This window comes from Podarcis liolepis, assembly GCF_965112155.1.
Source record: "Podarcis liolepis genome assembly, chromosome: 4".
NCBI lineage: Eukaryota > Metazoa > Chordata > Lepidosauria > Squamata > Lacertidae > Podarcis > Podarcis liolepis.
This window is the reverse complement of record NC_139558.1, coordinates 51468696-51491518: the sequence shown is the minus strand read 5'-3', so window position 1 is coordinate 51491518 and position 22823 is coordinate 51468696. Positions and strand designations below refer to the sequence as shown.

Sequence of the window (22823 nt, the reverse complement as noted above, 5' to 3'; positions counted from 1 at the left end):
ATTTCTATTGAAGTCGATGAAGCATTTTTTATCTCCAAATCTCAAATAAATGCATATAAGGTTCTATATCTAGGCAAAAAGGTAAGAATTCACGTATAGCAGTGATAATGGTATAGCTCAGATTTTTGCTGGTAACTGCATTTTCCTCACTTAAAGAACTATAGACAAGTGAACAATGAAGGAAGAAAAAAGAAAATAATAGGTGTGTAGCAGATGTTTTCTTTTTGTTTAATTCTGTAGTGCAGAGGTTTTCAACCTTTTTGGGTCCACGGCTCCCTTGACCAACTACATTCTTTCTGTGGCTCCCCTGTGGGACTCAGGAGCCCAGTTATGTCACCCCTTGCCTGCAGAGCTGGCAGCCTCTCACCCTTTTTCGAACACCCTCCCTTGTGGAGTGTTTCCTCAGCCTCCTCTCCCCTCTCCTTGGGAGTCCTCTTGGCGGTTGCAGCTGCTGCCCTGGTCTCTGAGCTGCTCCCCCCCCCCGCCCCAAAGAGAGGGGCCTCCTTACACTGCCCCACAGGGACCTGGGACTTGTCTGTCCATTCCCAACAGCAAGGGCTGATGGACTGGCTGGCTGGGCTCCCTCACTTGCTTACTCCAAGGTCACCAGCTCCTGGCAACCAGCACCCCCTGGCCAGCCCCAGAGGCACCATTTGCCTGGGGAGCTTGTAGCCAGTGCTGCTGCAACAAACAGCTGTGCAAGCCCTTGGGAGGCAAAGATGCGAGAGGACATCAGAGGGAAGGAAAGAGGGACAGAGGCCAGTATTGCCCGCGGCACCCATGACCATCATTCAAGGCACCCCAGGGTGCCATGGCACACCGGTTGAAAACCACTACTGTAGTGTGTAACATTTTAGTTTTAATTTTGTGTGTTTATCTTACAGTAAGCCAATCAGAGTCTTTGAGATTGTGCATGCCACAAATGTAACTGAATGAATTAACAAATGATTAAAGTAGGATTAGGATTATAAATGGTCAATCTAGCATTTTCATTTAATGTCAGGAGGCAATTTTATATAAATGCACAGTGAATTTGTATTCCTATTGTTACTTAAGGGCTACAATTGTATGCATATTTACCTTTGAATAAAGCTCATGGATTATAACAGGGATTACTTCTTTGAGTAAGGTTACATAGTACACATGCAACTGTGGTACCTCTCACCTAATTGCTATTTCAGATGCTCCAGCTATTAGAAACCACAAGATCTTCAGTGTTACTAGCAGCAGTTTTGAAGTGGCTTGGAGTGTGAATTCGACACGGAACCATTCGTTCAATATAGAAATATACAAAGGCAAAGAACTCATGCAACAAATGGAAACCAATGATACCAAACTAGATGTGTTCAATCTGGAAGCAGGCATAATGTACACAGTGAACATCAGTGCTGAAGACTGTGGCAAAAAGATGGTCTCAAGTAGAAGAGTAAAGACAGGTAACAACCATTTTAGAATTTGGTTTTCCTAGTATAAATCTGGACTGTCCAAGATATTGTGTTCATATTTCAGGTCAGACCTTCAGCTGCATTTCATCATCTCTACTCAGCCCACTTGAACGAGTCAGTGCAGATTTATAGCTAATCTTCATTGCCTAGATTAATTACTGTCACATAATTAGTATGAACTACTAATTCATATAGTTTTGTCATATAGTCATATAGTTTTGAAATGTGTTTTGATAGATCTGTCTGTTCTCAAATGAATATCACACCCCACCACCCATATTACTCACTTAATATTTTGTCTTTTAGATGCCTTAGTATTTGGTTTAACAATAAGGATATTGAATTATAACTTCACGGATCAGCTCCTCAACACTAGCAGTATCGAATATCAGGCATTTTCTAGCATTTTGATGACTGAGGTAATATTAAAAATATATACTCCTTTTTTAAAAAACCAGAAAACGGGATATTTTATTCACAATATTTTATAGCAGAGGGTCCTAGCAAAAGATATAGGATGATAACTGCACCAAGAACAACTTCCATTTTAAGTGTTAAGCTGATAATGCTACCATATTCCTTCACCAATGCAACAAATCCTCTTTCATAACATGCATAAATTCCAACATGGTTTCTCAAGGGGTTAGTTGTTTCCCCACCAACATCATTCTTGTAAAGTAGTGACAAATAATAAAGGAAAAGAGGCACATTATGAGTTGGAACACTTTAACTGGATACTATAGGTATAGGGCATTAATTTATATTCTATCCTAACTAAACTGCTACATCTTTTTTACCATTGTGGAGCAAGTGAATGACAACTGTGTAGAACCATCTGAATTAATAGAAGTTTCAGGTAGCCTACTAAATTACCACTTTTTTGTGGGTGCACCATGGAACATAGGTTTTTCTACAAATTCTGAATACAGACATGATAGTGTTGTGGAAAACAAAATTCAGCGTATATAGTTTTACATTAAACTAGCAATAGTTCTCTTATCTGTTTTCAGATCAGAAAGTCACTTCCTTCAAATATGTCTGCATTATACCAGATGGGAAAGCTGAAAGTGCAAATAGACTCTCTTAAAGCTGGTAGCATTGTTGTGAGACTTAAAATCATAGTAGAAGACCCATTATTTCCAAAAGACTTGTCTGCATTTGAGCCAATGATTTCATCACTGTTCAACAGTTCTGCATTCCTTGTTGACCAGAATAGCTCTCGAGTAGAAGGTAGGCTATCTAATTTAATGTCAAACTTGCATAGCTTCTCCGTTATAGTACAGAGGAAGCTAGTATTAGGTCTGTAGATCTCCCAGGCCTTGGAGAAATTACTTCATTATTTCTCATTCTAGTCCCAGTTAACCTAACCAAAGTTGCTTCGCTTATTGAATTTTGGTTTTCGAATTACAGACTGGAATGAATGTGCATCCCGGGCAGAGAATGATTGTTGCACCTATGCAGAATGTATCAATACATTGGGCTCATATATGTGCAGATGCAAGACAACCACAGATGCCAATCCATCCCAACCTGGGAGAAACTGTGAAGGTAAGATTCAGACTGGTTTTTCTGTGGAGGCTTTTTTCTTCTTCACATGGATTTAAAAGGATTCTACTTTGCCCCGCTTTGTGCATTTGTTTACATGAAGGGGTTTGGACCAATTAAAGGCATGGCATGGCCATGCAGGTGGAACCACCCCCAGCATTCCAACTGCTCACCCAGATCTACCTTCACACCTGGAGGGAAGGCCTGCAGGAGGAGCCACGCATACTTGCTTAGGCTACTCCATGCAAGGAGGTGCCTTGTGTGAATGGGGAAGGGCTGTAGTTCAATGGTCGAGCAATGGTCTCAGGTTCAATTCCTGGAGGAGAACCTTGTCTAGACTCTGGGAAGCCACTGCCAGTCAGTGTAGCAAGTACCGAGCCATATGGATCACTGTTCTGACTCAGTGTTAGTCAGCAGCTGCCTTTGTTCCTCTGTACCGTCAGGACGTCAGGAGATGGGCAAGTGCAATGTCAGAGGTGAGTCCAGTAAAATGGAGGCCCTTCTCATGAAATAAGACATAAAGGAGACTAGTGTTTCATATTTATTATTAATTGATTTATAATAGTACAGTAGTTTCATGTATAGTTGTTTGCCAAGGAAATACCACTCATATTGTACACTTCGGTTTGTGTCAAATGCGTAAATGTTGTATTCCAGGAGATATTGTGGATCCTGTTACAGAAATGGTGCCTGCATTTGAAGCAAATGCTACAGAAGGACTGCCTGGGACGGTTTCCACTCCTCTGGCAATGTCTGAAGTAAGGGCAGTGACTTCATTCACGTCTAAGTCCACTGAGACAATGATATTGCCCTCAAATGGGACCCAAGAGTCAAGCACTCTTCCATCAGACAAAACCCTGTCAGCATCTCAGAGAATGACCACTTCAGGGTATGTGAGGAACAATTACAGCCAGAGTACTTCAGCAACCCCTGCTCTGGTGACAAAAAAGTGGGACAATATAACTACCACTGAGTATGTCAAGAATAATAACACCCTGAGTACTTCAGAAACTCCTGCTCCAGTAACAAAAGAGTGGAACAATGTAACTACCACAGGATATGTCAGGAATAATAATACCCTGAGTACTTCAGAAACTCCTGCTCCAGTAACAAAAAAGTGGGAAGATGTAACTACCACTGGGTATGTCAGGAATAATAATACCCTGAGTACTTCAGAAACTCCTGCTCTGGTGACAAAAAAGTGGGACAATGTAACTTCATCAAATGAAAACTTAGTTGAAGAGAGATCAACAACACAAGAAAGGCATAACTCTTCAATGTCCATGTTTCCTGGCGTTTCAAATATTACAGTTTATCCTTTTGTGAGAAATGGCTCTGAAGTAGAGACAAGCACACCTGGCCTCATAACTGAGAGAAGTTCTCAGCAAAACGCAACTTCAGCCCTGAATGTAACCCAGCACCCCACACTTTATGTTCTCAATCATACCCTTGATAAAGAGATTGGGAAAGATAACAGATCTTGGTCTGAGAAAAATCCACCCACAACATTACTATCTTTGTCTGGGGGCTACACAGTTGCCGCCCCTGCCTCAGATTGTGGCGGTGAGTCTGCCTTTACACTAAAACTTTCCTTAAAATCAACTTGTTAGTATGTAGAAAAAGACATTGAGGGTTAGTGTGTGTAGAAAATGCAAGAGAATGGCTACAGGCTGGTCAAACACTTAAATTCCTTTGAGATTTCAGCACACACCTTTCTCCTAGTTTCACTCAATTACATCTCCTGTTTGCAGAGTAGATGTCCAAAGTACAGAAGAACTGTCTAAATTTGTTGCTGAATGCAAGCTGCACTGTTAGTAATGGGTCCATTTAGGAGCTCTGATTAGGAGTTCCCAACTGGATCTGACACCAGTCAAAAGCAGTGCAACTTGCATTTAGAGTCAAATTTAAATGCTGCTGAATACAAGCTGTGCTTGCCAAGGAACAGTTCAGAGAGCACTTCAGATTACCCAATCAGAGCTCCCAAATTGATCCGATCCTGGCGGTTTAAATTTTGTACTGCATGCCAGTAGGTGGCCCCACTGGTCATATGAGCCCTTTGCAGGGTTGGCTACAATGTGATCTGGCTTCCCTATCCCTGGTAGAACCTTTGCTTCAGAGGAGTCATGCTTTCTCCAAACCCAGTTTCCACCTCTCCCTAGTAAGATTCTTCTGGCAAACATTGAGGCCAATTCCTCACTGACAGAGGGTACTTGCCCTCTTTCAAAGAGGTATCCTATAAACATAACAGAAGGGCAAAAGAAGCCTTGTCAAATTCTAGTTTGACTGGTAACATGTATATTCCAGTATTATTCTAAGAAAGTGCACTTTTATTATTTATTATTTGTAAAAGCACCAAAAATACAGTATGTGTTTAATATCTATACAAGTTAACTAGCTCATAGTCTTACTTTTTTGAAATTAAAAGTTTCACGTAGCTTTCTCTTACTGAATTCAGATATATTAATTTTGCCTTAGGTGCCAAATATCCAAACACTGTTGTTTTTTGAACATAGTTTAAAGTTACTTCAACTTTCCTGCCACCTTTAATTGCCACTAGTCTATAGTTTATTTGGAGATCAAATTTGTTCCAAAATGTGGCAGGTGTGGGAAGGGGATTCTTTCTACTGTAAAATCTGTAAAACTTTTCATTAAACTTTTCATTTAAAATGTGGCAAATGGAATAGATGTTTTTAAGATAATTCTTTGTTTTCCTTCCTTCAAAGATTTAATTGCCATCTCTTTTTCTTCTTAATGCGCTTTTCAGCTTCAAATATTATTTTTTCCAATATAACCAGTACCAGCTTTCAAGTAACTTGGACCACAAATGTTCCACTAAATACTTCTTTCCAGTTTCTGTTGCTTAATGGAAAGGAGCTTATACGAGTGCTTAAGACCCAGAGCCACAACCTGACTATTTCCGGACTAGAACCTGGGATTTTGTACACTGTTGAAATTGTGACAGAAGTTTGTGGAAATAAAAGCATACCAGTACAGCATAAAGTAAAGACAGGTAATGGACAGTTGCCCCTTCCTCCGGGTGGGCAGTTGTTGTGGATCCTTGCACTCGGTTGCCATCCCTGGGCAGCCAGAATGCACATGGCCAGCTGGCTGTTGGGGAATTCTACTGGCCTCCTGGGTAGCTGGCTGGAGTTTCCGGCAGCTCCTGCATTTTAGGTTGGCCAATGAGAGACCTGCTCTTGGGGGGGGGGGAGGTGACTCACAGGCTGAAAGGGCATTGGCTGCCACCTGCCTGGGCAGCCAATGAGGCATAAAATGCTGGCGGCACCTCCTTCCCTCAGCGCAGCCAGTGGAAGAGCAAAATGTATAAAGCATAGAGTAAAGTATACAACATAAAGTAAAGGCAGGTAAAACATTCTTAGAAGTTATTTTTTTATAATCTGGTGACCACAAGTCTATAAGAGAAGTGTCAGCCCTTTATACTTATAGGGGAATGCTAAATATGGGAAGAAGAAGAAGAAGAAGAGGAGGAGGAGGAGGAGGAGGAGGAGGAGGAGGAGTTCACAAAAAAATTGGCCATTTAGCTTGTCAATGAGTTGGGTCACATCCACGCCATACATTTAAAGCATTCTTGTACTGCTTCAACCGTCATGGCTTTCCCCAAAGAATCATGAGAACTGTGGTTTGTTAAGGATCCTGGGAATTATAGCTATGTGAAGGGATCGCCCAAGAACTTTCAGCACCCTCAACAAACTAAAGTTTCTTGGATTCTTTGGGGAAAACCATGAATGTTAAAGTGATTTAAGAGCACTTTAAATGATGTGAATGTGACCTTTCACATTTCCTGCTCTTAAGAGGGAATGGAAATTTTGAAGCCAGTCATGTCTTATGAATACCTGCTTCTTCATTCATAAATCCAGAACAGCCCAATAGTGAACAAAAACTCTCTGTATCTAAAAGTAACATTTGTTATTTTCCTCCAGTTCTTTTAAAGTTCTTTTTACTCAGCTTTGCTATTTGAGTTTAGAAAAAGAGTTATCTGAAATTTCCTAGAGGCCTAGAAATTGTATTCTGAATATCACACTTATAACTGTGTATGTTTACATTTTTCCCTCCAATCTCACAGCTGCCCAGATACTTAGTGGAACCGTCAGGATATCAAATCTCAACTATAGTTCAGGGTTCAGCAACACAAGTAGTGAAGAGTATCAAAATTTTACACAGTTGTTTTTCACTGAGGTAAGTAAATATGATAAAGTGGGAAAACGCAGTATGATATAAAATGGGTATAATTATGTATTTAATGGGTTGTCCTGTTGTCCTTCAGTGGAGCTTCTCACTTCTCTCCTTTCTCCTGAAGCCCCTACCCCCCTCAAAACCTGCTCCAGAGTGTTGGAAGACCCTCCCGAGCAGATTTTTATTTGGGTGAGGCGGAAGAGCACAGTGAGAGGAATGAGGTACACAACCATTGTCTCTCAGGTGATCTTGAATCGTGGGCCTCAATTAGGGCTTTATAATGTGTTAATCTGGTAGTGGCAAGAACCTGATGTGTGTTCATCACTTGAAGATTGCAACATCGTGTTGTCTCGCAAGTATGAAGCAGTGATCAGAGCCATGTTCTCACCTTCACATCCACACTGCCACTACCCAACCTGAACCTCCATGTATCCCTTGGCTCCCACAGGTTCAGCCAAAGTCAAGGGCAGGCTCTATGCATGTGCAGCAGGATGCATTCATTGAATGCATGAGCTTAGGTCTATGGTTTTTGCCACCTCACATCCCTGTTTCCCCCCCATAAAGTTCCTACATTCAACTGAGAGTTATCAAATGATGAAAAATCAAGTTGTCTTATAGTGGTGGTTGTTAACTTTATTTATACAACACTGCACAATAACATTGTTCTCTAAGCAGCTTACAAACATAAAATGATAAGATCACAACTAAAACAAGACAACCCTAAAATAACAGTTTGCAACATGAAGCAGTTCCCAGTGCCTGATATGTTGAGTTGTCTGTAAAACTTCCTGCATCCAAGTCATTCTCACTGCACATTTTTATCCACTACATTCATTCTGTTTTGACAATAGGTCCGCACGTCTCTGCCCCTTAATATTCTTCCGAAAATGGATGCTGGCTTGATTAAAATGTTGATAACGAGTGTGACTAATGGAAGTGTAGTGGTGAGCTTCAACCTCCTGATTCCAGCAGACATGGATGCAAACAACGTTTCCAGTTCTTTCCTTGAGGCCTTTCTCCACAGCCGCCATTTCATGATTGATAACAGCAGTCTCTCCATACATGGTAAGCAATAGTTTATTGTTGTAATTTCTCAAACCCTGAAAAATGGTAAGTGCTGGACTTCAGACTTCAATTCTAAAAGTAGGTCATGAATGAAAGTGACAAATGAAAAGCTGTTATGGGACCTTTAGTGTTTGTACTGGCTATTTATCTCATGAAATAAAATGTATGATTCATCATTTCCCAGGTAAAACAGCTTATGTTCGGTCACAAATGTAGAACCATTCTTGACATTGCATTTTATTTGTTTATTTTACTTAATTTATATGCCACTGTTCCTTCAAGGAGCTCAAGGTACATGGTGCAGCCACCTCCATATTATCCCCAAACAACCCTGTGAAGTGGGTGAAGCTGAGAGAGTGTGACTGTCTATAAAGAGTCACCCAGTGGGCATTGTGGCCAAGGGGGGGGGGGGTTGAAACCATGTCCTTGCTTCCCAGTCTAATCACCTCCTTTAGTAACAGTAGAAAAGCAGCATCTCCAAAATGGCATCTAAAACACGCACGCACGCACACGCACACACACACACACACACACACACACACACACACACACATATTTCATGCGGCATAATCCTATGCAGGTTTATTCATTAGTAAATCTTAAAGGATTGCAGCCTTGGAAAGATTGCTATGAAATAGCACCTCACCTCAGTCAAAATGACATCTCCTCTAGAAAACCTACATGCATTGTCCACCCTTGGCATCATACGGGGGGTGGGGGCTAACCCCTCCTCAGGAGTATGGAACTGGTGGCATAAGGACCCAGGGCTGGCATCTTTTGGAGAAAGCTGATGTCCATGGTGTTCATGGTGAATCAAAGCCCTTCCAGCTGGGGCTGGTACTTAAAGGTGGGGAAAATAACTTCTTGATAGCCTGTGAGAATGCTGGCTTATAACACTGCCAGTACTATAACTGCAAGCGCAGCTAAATAATATTCACTCATGAATTGTCACTCTCTTTATTATTATTATTATTATTTTAAAAACAGATTATGATGAGTGTGAGAGGGAAGAAACAGATTGTTCTTCTGATGCATCTTGCTCTAATACTTATGGATCTTATGAATGCAGCTGCAAAGAAGGATTTGTCAACGTGAATGCTGAGAGACCCGGGAGAAACTGTGAAGGCAATGTTTCAATATTTACTTTCATTTCACCTTATGAATATTTAGCATATTTAGCAAATTCACCATAGGTGGGATTACAATACAGTCTATAAACATGCTGTAGCAGATGTTCACACAAAATAAGCCTGAAATAAGGTGCTGCTGGATCAATTATATATATTACATTATATTGCTCACTGGAGTCCAGTGTTTTGTAATGCAGAAAGGGGGCTCATTTCTGTGAACATTTTCAGCAGAACTGAAAAGCTCTCCCCTCCCCTCCACCCCTTTTGGTGTTTGTTTGGGAAAGGCTTGAAAATGTTCACCTATTCAGGAAGCATTTCACTTGCTGAATTAATTTTGTCCTCAGTGGCATCAGAACATAGTCAATTCCAATGGCCTACATAGCATTGTGACATCAGCTCACTAAATGGCAATCATTTAAATGACTTCTATGCAATTTTACACGCATTTTATTTACCAAGCAAAATTAAATTATATTCATTTAACCAAAAGATCTTTTTATTCCCAAATCATGTTACAACCTTTTAGCACCTTTCATTTTTGAAACTGAAAATTGAAAAATTCAACAAGCTCTATTGGTACAATTTAAGCTTTTTAAAAGGGAATATTTTAGCCTTCCTGAAACCACTCCTTTTGATGAGAAAATTTAAATGGAACAACATTCCCACTTTAAACCCATTTTAATAATGTGTTCTGGTTGACTCCCTGTAATAAAATTAATTGAATAATGCAAGTTGCCATACCATTTCCCTTCCACTCTATAGCACTTTTTCCCAACCCTGATGCAGGAGGTACCCAGACAAAAGACCTGAGCAGCACAGTTTTACCTTTGACAGATCCGTATACTTCAAACCATGTGCCATCACCTGCTGGAGAGGATTCTTCTGTCCCCAAAACCAGAAGTTTGGAAAATGCAACCACCAGCACTATATTTAGCAATGCATCTAGAGAAACAACACTGAATGTTCAAGTCTCATCCTTACCACCCAGTAAGCCTTCCCAGGGGATTTTAATGAAGAAAGCAGTCAGAGTGCTTTGCGAGATTGAAAAAATTGTCATCACCATTCAGAAGGACTTTTTGAAGCGTGAATCTATCCCAGAATCTTCTCTGTACCTGGGAAGGCCCCACTGCAATGTAAGCTCCAGCAATTCCAGTCATGTCATACTTCGGACTGGGTGGAACGAATGTGGAACTGAAGTACAAACCGTAAGTCACTTCAGTCTCGGAAGAGAACATTAAGTGATATTTACTGACATACAGTATATTAATAATGAGTTCATTGAGATAACAAAGTAAGCATCAAAGGTCACTGAAACTAGAGAGTTCAGACTTGCACCCTCCAAAACTACTGGGGAACTTGCTTAAGAACAGAGAATGTTGGAAAATTATTACCCACAATCCCTAAAGGAAACTGCTTGCATATGAAAATAGGATAGTGAATGAGATATAGGCTTTTGGTTTGGTGAGCAGTTTGGATATAAACCATTGCCATTAATAATAATAATAATATAATATATTCTTACCTTCCATTTCTTTTCCTTGCTCTTGTGCAGAAACAGCACTGTGGATTCCATCACTGAGGCCTAACCTGCTAATTGTTTTTAGTCAGGATGTATAGAAGAAACATCTGCCTCTATTCAATCTGCAGAATATAGCTGCAGTTGCTTTATGGCCCTTTATAGAGATTTGGGAGACTGAAGTTTTAAAGCTATTGGCAATAGTTCTGCCTACACTGTATTTTAATATTTTGTTGGAAGCTGCCTAGGGTGGCTGGGGAAGCCCAGCCAGATGGGCGGGGTATAAATAAATAAATAAATAAATAAAGATGCAGGTGTATTTATAAAAAATAATCAACATGTTCTGTGGCCTGATACTGTACAGGAAGAACTACATTTTCTTTTTGTCACATGCATTAATATGTCTAAAGCCTATCCCTGTGCATAATGGTGGCTACATGCAGTTGGTTGGCTACGGAGACATGATGGTGTGACATTTCCTGGTAGCCATCATAAACTGAGGGTTGTGTGAATTAGTGGACATGTGCCAGTTCTAGAATCCCCCCATCCACTCCTGATTTCATTGTATTAATTATTTTATAAATATTTATATACTACCCTTCAACCAAATGCCCATATTTTCACTCTTATATCATATTTTCACTAGTGCTTTTCTAAGATGACTAAACTTAATTGTTTTAATCCTTCCTCATATGGAAAAGGTTCCATGCCCAATTGTTCTGTTTTATTTGCTGAAGCCAGGGTGTCCTCTTAAGTCATCCTTAAAATGTAACAAACAAACCCTGATTTTCTTCTTCTGTTGCATTTGGTGTTGTTTTTCCAGAACACAACACACACCATAGTAAAATCAGTTCTTCGGAATGATCTGCTTTCTTCAAGGGTCATCCGCCACCTGAAGGTTGTCAGTCCGATCCTTTGTGTGTTTCAAAATGATCTCTTGACTTCATCTGGATATACTCCAGAAGGGTAAGTGGGAATGTTAATACCCCTATCCAAATGGTTCAGTGTACCTTCATTTTATTATACACTAGGGCAGAGGTTTTCAACCTTTTTTGAGTCCACGGCTTCCTTAACCAACTACATTCTTTCTGTGGCACTCCTGTGGGGTTCAGGAGCCCAGTTATGCCACCCCTTGCCTGCAGAGCTGGCAGCCCCTCACCCTTTTTTGAACACCCTCCCTTGGGGAGTGTTCACTCAGCCTCCTCTCTCCTCTCCTTGGGAGTCCTCTGGGCAGTTGCAGCCGCTGCCCTGGTTTCTGAGCTGCCCCCCTTCCACCCCAAAGAGCGGTGCCTTGTCACACTGCCCCACAGGGACCTGGGAAGCACCCACTGACCAGCCCCAGAGGCACCATTTGCCTGTGGAGCTTGTAGCCAGGGCTGCTGCATCAAACAGCAAGCCTTTGGGAGGCAGATACACGAGAGCGCATTAAAGGAGAGAGGGAAGGAAAGAGGGACAGAGGCCAGTGTTGCCCATGGCACCCCTGACCATCCTTCAAGGCACCTCAGGGTGCCACAGTACACTGGTTGAAAACCACTGCACTAAGGAATTGTAGTGAGGATCCCCTCCTCCAAGAGACTCAGAGGAACACTAACACTCAGATAACAGCCTACTAAAAATCGATACACTCTCTACAACCTCCATAAAAGAGAAGAGGGAGAGGATGGGGTTTTGTGACAGGCAGCTGTAGCTTACAGAGAATAATTTTACCAAGGCTCTCTCCAATCACTGTGGTTTTGGGAGGGCCAAATGGAGGTAATTGTCAGAACTGTGTCATGGTTTTCCACTCCTCTTCATAGTACACTCTTTTAGGAGAAAGAACACTGGAAACATTTTGGGTGGAGTGATATAGATTTTGTTTATGCTTAGTTTCCAGTTTAAGGGATCTAATTCCTTCCTAATGCCAGCCCATACCAATGCTTCTCTGAAGACTTTCTTTAATAAATCCCAGTTCTGCACATTGTAATTTTTAAATTAGTTAATGTTGTAGTGTGTGTCTGTTCTGCTGAGTGTTAGTTGTTGTTAGGGGAGTAACTTACCACCAATTCTCCCCATTTCTGGTCCTAGCTGTAGTTACACCTGCTTTTTAGGATAGAATATAGCACTGTCTAGCTCTGTGGTTTTTGTTGTATATTTGTTGTGTCTGACTCTGTTTTATGTGTGTGCGTGTACACATAGTGTTGTACACAGAATCTAGAAAGAATACAGTGGTACCTCGCAAGACGAATGCCTCGCAAGACGAAAAGCGCGCAAGACGAAAGAGTTTTCCGTTTTTTGAGTCGTTCTGCAAGACGAATTTCCCTATGGGCTTGCTTCGCAAGACGAAACGTCTTGCGAGTTCTTGCGAGTTTGTTTCCTTTTTCTTAAAGCCGCTAAGCCGTTAATAGCCACTAAGCCGCTAATAGCCGCTAAGCCACTAATAGCCGTGCTTCGCAAGACAAAAAAACCACAAGACGAAGAGACTCGCGGAACGGATTAATTTCGTCTTGCAAGGCACCACTGTACTGGTATTATGCGCATATAGGACAGAGGAACAGAGCTCATAAAAAACACTCCATGAATTTTAACAACTGATTATCTTGCAGGGTTTATACCATTTTTGAGGATTTACATGGATCAGGACACTTCTTAACAGAAATGCAGCTATTCATTGAAAATGCTCCAATTCCCAAAAATTTCACCATCTCTGCTAGTGATGACCTAATGATTGAAGTGGGAATACAGAGACATGATAGCAACCTCAAGGTGGTTGTCAGCGAATGTTGGGCAACTCCGACTAATAACTCAAAGGACCCTCAGTCATTTCCTTTTATAGATGGCAGGTATGGTACACGCAATATATTCAGGGTGTCACACAAAAACCATGTACCAGGTAGTGCTATCTGAAAAATTAAAATACAGCATTTAAGAGCATCATTTGGAGTTGGCAAGTCTGGGATTACTTAATATTTACTTTAATTATTCTTTAGATTTCATCTTATTACTTGGGGTTCACACAAGCCATTATTTCTCAGTCTCTAATGTTTCTCTGTCTGTAATGTTGGGATGATTTTATTGAACCAGTGAATGGTCGTTGTAAAGATTACTAAGTTAATGAATATGAAGTGACTTGAATCCTCCCAAGCAGTATATATATATGCTGAACACCCAAGTTGACTGCAGCTACAGTGGGCTTTCACAAGAACAGAAAAACAAAACTTACCCTTGAGCATGGATTGATTTTATAAAGGAACGTGGTATTTCTTCCTGGATTAAATTAAGTATGTTGGGGGGGGGGGAGGGGGCTAAGCAAAAAGGCAGTATTGAAAAGTTGAGCTTATTTTTGATCAAGTACAAGATAATGTACACCCATATATGCCTTGTTTAAATTATTATAAAGTATGAATACTCTTAGGAAACAAAATGAAAATTGCTAGGTATTGCTACTGCAGTTGTTGTTATAAGCTGTTCCATAGCTGCCAAGAGAAGTGTGTCTGCTTCACTTTCTCTCTCTGGACGGCTACCATCAATTTTTGAAGGAAGCTCAAAAATAGAAATACAAGTTAGCATGGACAGTGTTGAATTATATTCTGTTCTCTTTTCAGTTGTCCAGTTCCAAATGCACACACCACTATGATTTCGAATGGGATATCCAACAAAGCCCAATTTAAACTGAAAATATTTTCCTTTGTCAATGACTCAGTGGTTTACCTACATTGCAAAATCCATGTTTGTCTGGAAATTCCGAGGAGTAGTTGCAAGACGGTAAGGCAGCTTTTCTTATTTCCTACTTGAAAACCTTGTTGGAAAACAAGATGAAGGGGGTATATACTTCCCCTGTATTCCCCAACTACAACAGTAAAAATACCCAAGAACATATAAGGCAGACTCCAATGTTGTGTGAGCAGATGCCTGCTTGTCCCATTGGACTTCTCCCCCCCCCCGCAGCCCCCAGTACACCCTCAAAATGTGAAACACAGCCACCATTCAAAATGTGCCCATCTCTGAATTTTGCAGTGCAGTTCTTCAGTCAAGCAGTGTACACAGAAATGCATTTATTAGTGAAGATTATATAAAAAGGCATTACGCTAGGCAAAATGTGTATAGTTGGATAAGTTTGCTGATAAATTTTTATGACGACTCTTCTAAAAAAATTAAAATTGGAAATTTATATGGAGAAGTGAGCTTCAGATAGGAAAAGTTAGAAAATGAGAGAAACCAAATTTCTCCCATCCCTAGTTGCTGACCCTTCTTAGATGACCTTTTGAAATCTATTAGCAAATGACTACTTTGAGTGCTATGGATTGAAGTCAATACTTAGCAGTAGCTTTGAAGGTCCAGGAAAAGGAGTTGTAAAAAATCTCTTAGTAGAAATATAAAGTGTACAATGGAAAACTAGTTCCTATTGTAGTCTTAGGTATTAAGTAAATTAATATGGTGTTAATGAAATTAGTATTGGCAGTGATCTTAATGGAGGATTCTTATACCTTAAAGTATTTCTGAACTGTAAAAGGAAAAATTCCCCTGAGTTTAGAGAATATGTGATACATATTTTCTCCTATGCAAGCGGTTCTGTTTTTAATTTTACTTATATAAGTATTTCTCTACTGCCATATCATTAAATGTCTAGGTGGTGTACAAATAGTTCTCAAACTAGTAGCTTGCACAGTGGTGGAGCTTCATGCTCCGGCACCAGGGGGTGGAGAGCAGGCAGGGGCGGGGCGCCCAGTGCGGGTGGGCGTGGGGGGGGGGGCAGCCGCGATGACACCTGCCAGGATCGTGCTGCCAGGGGCGGTGCGCTCCCCCCGCACTCCTCTTCCTCCACCAGTGAGCTTGCAAAATCTGTTAATCTGTTAAGATGGTCTGCAAAATGGTAGGCACCTAAACATTTCGCACTGGAAAAAGAGAAGGCTACCAATTAATGTTTCTTCATTTTTATTCTTCCAGAACTGCAATGGTTTCCGTTTGATGAGGACTGGGGAAACTATAGCAATGCCCAATGCATCTTGGGGGCCTCTGCGCAAATCTGGTGGTAAGCAGTCAGTCACCAGGCTGGCAAAGATTAATACTGAGAGACAGCTAGGAGTGAAAATGATAAGAATGGTCATAAATGGGTTGGGGCTGCTGTGAACTAAGCAACAGAACTGTGCTGTGGAACCACATACCCCCTGCCCAAACCAACCAGAGGAGCCGCTTGGCTCCAGGATCAGGCCTTGGGCTGGGATGCAGCCAGACATCTGGCTTACCTCAGAGCACCACCCAGCCATGCTGGGCTCTCTCAGTGGCAGATTGTAGGATCTCAAATTTCAGTGGCACCCTGTGCGACACTAAAATATGCCCCCCCCCCCACCTCTCGCACTCCATTCTGGTCATGCTACGCTAAAACTGCCTCTGACTCTCCTTTCTCCCTCCTTCTTTATTTTTTTTAAATATATTTTTTATTGATTTCTTTTTTAACACAATATTTCAACATACCAATAACAAAACAAATAAATTCTTTACTCTACTGAGCTCGTGACTTCCCTCCATTCCTTCAGCCGGTTTTTAATTTTCAAATCTTTGTGTCACACTTTATATACTCTACCTCCTTTCTCTCTCCTTATAGGGCCACACAGCAAGCACTGAAGTGCTTCAAGATGATAACATGGCGGACTAATTATTGTTTGTTAATGCTGTACTGGCACTATTCTAATCTCATGACTATTGCATTTATCCAGTCCCCACACGTTAATAAAAATAATTTTCATTGCCGGTTGTCTGAAAGTTCTCCACCGGCTTTATGTGGAGGAAGAGGGCAGCATGGCCACTGCTGATCTGCTTAGCTCACAAGATCCTGACATCTCTCTCTGTCTGGCACCATACCTTTCCTCCCTGAGCAGGAGCAGCAGTTTGTTGATTTGTGATAGTGAGAAGATGGGATTATTTATGCAGACATTAAGGCTGCAATCCTATACAGACATAGGAATCATCCCCTCTTCCACTTGCCTGTGCCTAGAAAGTACAGGTCCAATTGGGGTTGTTTTTTCTTGTGCCATGCTTTCTAGACATGGGTCTGAATAGTTTTCCATTTGCCCTGCCACTTAATCTGGGAAAACACGCTTTCTACTGCTGAATTGTAGCAAATTTCAGTCTGTGGAAAACCCAGTTGATGTTTGCTCCAATTCAGCAGTAAAGAGTGGATTTTCCTGGGAGAAAGTGGTGGGGTAAACAGAATTGTGGATGAGCCTTATCTTGAAGGCAAGCCCTACTGAATACAACAGGAGTTACTTCCAAGAAAACATGAATAGGATTGCCCTTTTGAAATCTGGTAACGTTTTACCTTGTTTGCTTTTATGTTTTATAAGCACATTTAAGGCACCCAGTCACCCAGGGAATTCTGGGAAATGTAGTTTAAGGGTGATGGGAATTGTAGCTCTGTATTGGGTAATCTACAGTTCCCAGGCTTCTGTTTTGGAAAAGGATATACTTTAAATGCTTTGTGTGTATGCAAGCCAATATATCATCACATCTAATATTTTTATTTTATTTATTTCAGCTGAAGAAAAGCGTGGCTTAGGAGCAGGTTACATAGTCCTCATTGTCATTGGTGTATTTGCTTTTATACTGGCAATAACAGGTCTTTTAATTTTCCAACACCAACGCAAGGCTGGGGCATACAATTTCAAAATCAAGTCTGACAATTTTAACTACCAAGTGTTCTATGACTGAACATTTCAGTTTTCCAAATGTAAGTTCTACCTTTCACTGAACTATTGTTCAAAGGGCTAGCTTGTGTGGTCCCTGGGAAAACTTTTAAAACGAGTTTTCCCTAGTGCAAATATATGGACTGGAGACTAAGTAGGATTCTTCTGCTCTTTTCTGCAGTGTGTGTGTGTGTGTGTCGCCATCTACATGTAAAAACTAGCTTTTCCTACAAAATTTGTCCTTTATACATCCTGTATCCACAATCAATCAGTACAATATGGTGAACAAACCACTAGGAAGCAAGGCTAGGAAGATGGGAAGTTAAACTCCTACTCAGTACTAAAGCTCATTGGGCAGCTTTAGCCACCTCACCTTGGGCTTGTTTGCCAACATTTGAGCATTAATAACTGCTGTTCATCCACTTTCCTCCCACCCATATTAGACCACACCTGCATGTCTTTGAATTTGTATATAAGAAGCAACTAGTGTTTTCCATGTACATACTGGCAGGCATTACATTTAGTGTTTGTCCCTGCCTTCTGATTTGTTGAGTTGATTATGCTGCTTAGCCAGTGTGGTGTAGTGGTTAAGAGCGGTAGTCACGTAATCTGGGGAACCGGGTTCGCGTCTCCGCTCCTCCACATGCAGCTGCTGGGTGACCTTGGGCCAGTCACACTTCTCTGAAGTCTCTCAGCCCCACTCACCTCACAGAGTGTTTGTTGTGGGGGAGGAAGGGGAAGGAGAATGTTAGCCGCTTTGAGACTCCTTAAAGGGAGTGAAAGGCGGGATATCTTCTTCTTCTTCTTCTTCTTCTTCTTCTTCTTCTTCTTCTTCTTCTTAAGTCGTGACAGGGCACATGTGTCGATAGCTGAATGAACACATAAAACAACCACCCAGGAAGTGTGCAAAAAGCACAGGGTCAGACAACTGTAAATTCTTAGCACACATTTTTTCTGATTGCTGGTCAGTGTCTGGTGTAGATATTTGTAACGTGGTTTGTTTGCACAGCTTTCTGGATTTGTGCAAAACTTGAGGGATCAAAAGAGGGGAAAATAAGGCTATGCTTCTCTCTGTTCAGAGCACACTAGAAATAGTACAAGCACAGTCGGAAGAGAAATAAAAAAATTAAGGGAATAGTGCATGTAGACAGGAGAAAGAAGATGATTGATCTCCCCACTCTGTGATCCTGAGTAGAGTAGTTTGGAGGCTCATTATCCTCAGTTTATCTGATTATCTCGGTATTGAGTGAGCTTGAAGTTACAGGGGGGAAGCATCAAGACTGGTGTTGTTTGAGGGTAACAGTTTGTGGACTACACAAATTAAATGGGATTGGGAAAAGCTGCAAACCCACAGTAAACAGCAGTGTGGACAAGCCTTCCCTGCTTGTCTAATTGGCTTGTGAAGATAAAATAGAATCACCCCAATGGATGAAATGAAGCTTCATGGAAGAAGAGTGCGATAGAAATGTGATGAATAGGAAGACAGCCAGTGTCATGCCACTAATCAAGTATTTTTTCCCCTCTTGGTATTCTAGCTGGAAACATTCTATGAATATAATGCTGCTCCATATGATGTTGGACCTGATGCACCCCACCAAACTTAACCACAAATAGCCAATGCTCAGATGTATCTCCTGGTCTTTACATAAGTCCTCTAAGAACTTACTACTTTCTGTTGCTATGCTGAAGCACTTTACAGTTCTTGCATCCTTTCGGGAGGAAAAAATAACAATCACTTAAAAAAAACACCCCGAAACCTCTCTCACTCCCCTCATAGTACTATCATTGTTGATATCACTCACTCAAGAAAGGCAGAACATTTACTCAGTTACAGAGCATTTTGATTTTCCATTCAGGCACTTAATTAAGGACTGTAGTATTGCCATCTTGATGCAAAAGCCAGACTCCTAGAATGCATTATGAGATCTGCATTATCAGGAAGAAAAGCATGTTTAAAGCTGTTGTTTAAAACCAATACAACACTGTTATATATAAACTTTGTAAAACCAATTTAACATGTGGTTAAAAGCAACAAAGAGAAAGAACCACTTCTGCAAATGGTCTGGTCATCCCCCCCCCCCGAATATTCGCCAGTCAAGAATATTCATCATTAAAGCACTTCCCTAATATTGTAAGATTTTGCAGTGCAAGAACCACTAGGTGAATTTAAACATCTCCATGAACTTGTTTAAATTCCAAACTGATAGGAATGGCAATGGCAATAACATGAGACATGCTAGAGAAAAGGATGATACTCAGACAGAACCTTACGTACCAGAGCAAACTGTGCTTTAGTTGACTGGCAACTCAGCATCTAGTGTAATAGAGGAGTGAGAGATGGGTTATTCCAATGTACAAAGCAGCAATCATGTCCCTGCTGGGTCCATTCTATGTTGCCTCTATTTATTGTTTACTTCAGTGGCAATACATTGCAATTATTCAACATTTCTCACTATGCCATTGTATGCATAGACTAGGCTTGTCAACAAATATCCAGTGCCTATAACAGCTGAATTTCCACTTGACATTAAGCTGTTGTACATCTACTTGTGGGGAAAGCCTTATTTGCTGAGTTTCAAATGTTGAAAGCACAGGATCCTTCAAAAGGGGTGGAGGAAAGAGCTGACAAATTTAGCATTGACCCAATTTTAGATCTTCCCACAGCCATACAAAGGTAATTAAAAGATTCTAAAGGGTGGACACTTCTTTCTTTCAATCCTTATTTTACATCGCAGTGCTAGTTAAATCTTAACATGAAGGTAATGATTTGGTAAAATGTCTGCTGTACAAATAAAATTGTTGAGATAGCCTGAGAGACATGCTAAACCGTTGTGTGTTTTTTTAGGAGTCTATATTTTTGGTACATTTATTGTACATTTCCACAATTTAGTTGGCTTTTGTGCATATATGAAAAGAGAAACTATTTTTATAGGTTGCAATTTCTGTGTTTCTATGCTGTAATAATATTGATAGTTTTGACATGGTCACTTGTGAGCTACTTAAGCATAGTTAGTAGGGCTTTAAATGTTACATCACCTGCATGGAAACCTCCCAAAACTACTTCCACATAGTGGTGTTCAGTGCTGGAGGTGTAAAAGTGACCCTAACTGGGTTATCTTAAGTAACCCAGCTAGCTAATGAAAGGGGCTAGCTAAAATCCTGGAAGCTCTTAGAATAGTCGAAAACAAAATGGGGCAAATTCCAATTGATTTATGCTGAATAAAACCCTAGTGCTGAATTAGATACAAAGTAATATTATTAGCTTATTATTGGCTGTTTCAATAAATGCATTTTTAAGCTTATTTATGGTTTTTGATTTTGTTCTAACATCCTTTGAAGTCCAAAGGCTTACATGATTGTAGCTTGAAAAGTTGTTAATTTGGTGCTAAATTCAAGGCATGCTTACCTATGAATAAGCCCCAGTTGCTCAGGAAGCCCTGTTGGTAAATGGTTGCACTGGGGTTACAATAGATTCATTTCATGATATGGGACTGTAGGTCTTAGTGTACAAACAGATACACATAAAACATAATTTACAGCAAACAAGTGTCACCTTTTCACCTCCGTCTCAACCGATACTTGGCTTCCTGCATGCTCAGTATGAAATGCTTCACTTGAAGAGCACTTTTGACCCATGAATACATCCGTCATCCTAAGGTTTCTCAAGTTTCTTGAGGAAGTTTAAAAACCAACAAAAAACCAACAACGTAGTACCTTTTATTATGAGCCAAGTTTTTTAGAGAAGAAATCTAAAATGAAACTTTCTGTGTTACTTTGGGGGAAGTCGTTTCATCCATAATATCATTATTGCAAAGTTTTGGAAGCACTATTAATTGAAACGCTGTTCTTAGTAGTTTACTGAAGTTTCCAGAATATAGGGTTGCCATATTTAAAAAAGTAAAAACCAGGACGAAATTTTTTGATTGACTTGCCTAAGATCCAGGACAAAGTGCCGCATTTACAAAATTCCCCCCTGGATGTCAATTCCGTCTTTGAAAATCCAGACATATATATAGCTGCTCTAACCAGAATATAATTGCAGACACATGCATTGCTTGAGACAGCGGTTGGCGCCATTTACATCTGTTATGGAAATTCACCCATGAATAATGTGTAGGGATTGTACTAGAGCAGGGGTCTGCAACCCACGGCTCCGGAGCCGCATGTGGCTCTTTTACACCTTTGCCGTGGCTCCGGGGCAGATACTAGCGAGGGGAGGAGGCGCATTGTGCGCCCCGACACTCCCCACTGTGGCGGGTGCTGTACTGGCTGTGACGTCGCATGGGGGCGGTGCGTGCGTTAGTCACGCACCGTCCCAACGTCACCTTCCCGTCCGCTGTCAGATCGGAGGGCAGCGGCGCGCATGCTTTAAATGTCGCAATGGTTTTGCGGCTCCCAGTTGTTGTTTTTTCTTCGGAAATGGGTCCAAGTGGCTCCTTTTGTCTTAAAGGTTGCAGACCCCTGTACTAGAGGCATTCAATATCATGTGGGATTCCAGAAATCCATTGGTGGCAGCACTGCTGGATCAGACCAAGATTATGGGCCAAGTCATGCTGAAATCCAGTCTAGCAGTGTGCACTGAAAGAATGAGAGAGAACTGTGTGGCTCCTGATGACACGTGCTGAACTCAGTACAGATAGCCTTTTAGTATGCTACCACAACTGGAAATAATCGGGCTAATGCAGTGGCACAAGAAGATAAAACCTATCTGTATTTAGTTCCTCTCTATACTGAGTGGCAGTGATGTCCACTTCTCAGTATGTAGCTCCCAAGACCCACAACATGGGACAATACTTGAAGAATGCAGAGTTGGTGGGACAAATGAGATGATATTTTTATCAAGCTTATTTCTGCTCATCAGCAACACCTAAGATGCTGAACTATACAGCGGTACCTCGGGTTACATACACTTCAGGTTACATACGCTTCAGGTTACAGACTCCGCTAAACCAGAAATAGTGCTTCAGGTTAAGAAATTTGCTTCAGGATGAGAACAGAAATTGTGTGATGGCGGCAGCAGGAGACCCCATTAGCTAAAGTGGTGCTTCAGGTTAAGAACAGTTTCAGGTTAAGAACAGACCTCCGGAACGAATTAAGTACTTAACTCGAGGTACCACTGTATAGGAACATAGTTGTGAATAAGACAGTCAAATTTTGCCCCAGTGTGCCATGTAAGAGGTGACATGCCCATTCTAGCCCGGCTTTCTTCCTTGCCATTACAGCACCTTATCTGATTTCCAAGAATGTGTCTGCAATAGTCTGGACACTT

General features: G+C 41.1%; 1 protein-coding gene across 1 annotated transcript in view; it reads left to right on the top strand.

The window, feature by feature from the left end:
- Positions 1-20856, top strand: part of UMODL1 (uromodulin like 1) — a 76617-nt gene extending 55761 nt beyond the window's left edge. The window contains exons 8-23 of the mRNA XM_083500498.1: positions 1182-1436; positions 1752-1864; positions 2456-2675; positions 2856-2993; positions 3648-4553; positions 5755-6000; positions 7075-7187; positions 8036-8249; positions 9237-9374; positions 10142-10584; positions 11719-11861; positions 13478-13714; positions 14477-14636; positions 15819-15903; positions 17407-17598; positions 19090-20856. Of these exons, the coding sequence (XP_083356624.1) occupies positions 1182-1436; positions 1752-1864; positions 2456-2675; positions 2856-2993; positions 3648-4553; positions 5755-6000; positions 7075-7187; positions 8036-8249; positions 9237-9374; positions 10142-10584; positions 11719-11861; positions 13478-13714; positions 14477-14636; positions 15819-15903; positions 17407-17579 (3584 nt within the window). The 3' untranslated portion in view covers positions 17580-17598; positions 19090-20856. The remainder of the gene's footprint in view (positions 1-1181; positions 1437-1751; positions 1865-2455; positions 2676-2855; positions 2994-3647; positions 4554-5754; positions 6001-7074; positions 7188-8035; positions 8250-9236; positions 9375-10141; positions 10585-11718; positions 11862-13477; positions 13715-14476; positions 14637-15818; positions 15904-17406; positions 17599-19089) is intronic.
- The last annotated feature ends 1967 nt before the right edge of the window (positions 20857-22823 follow it).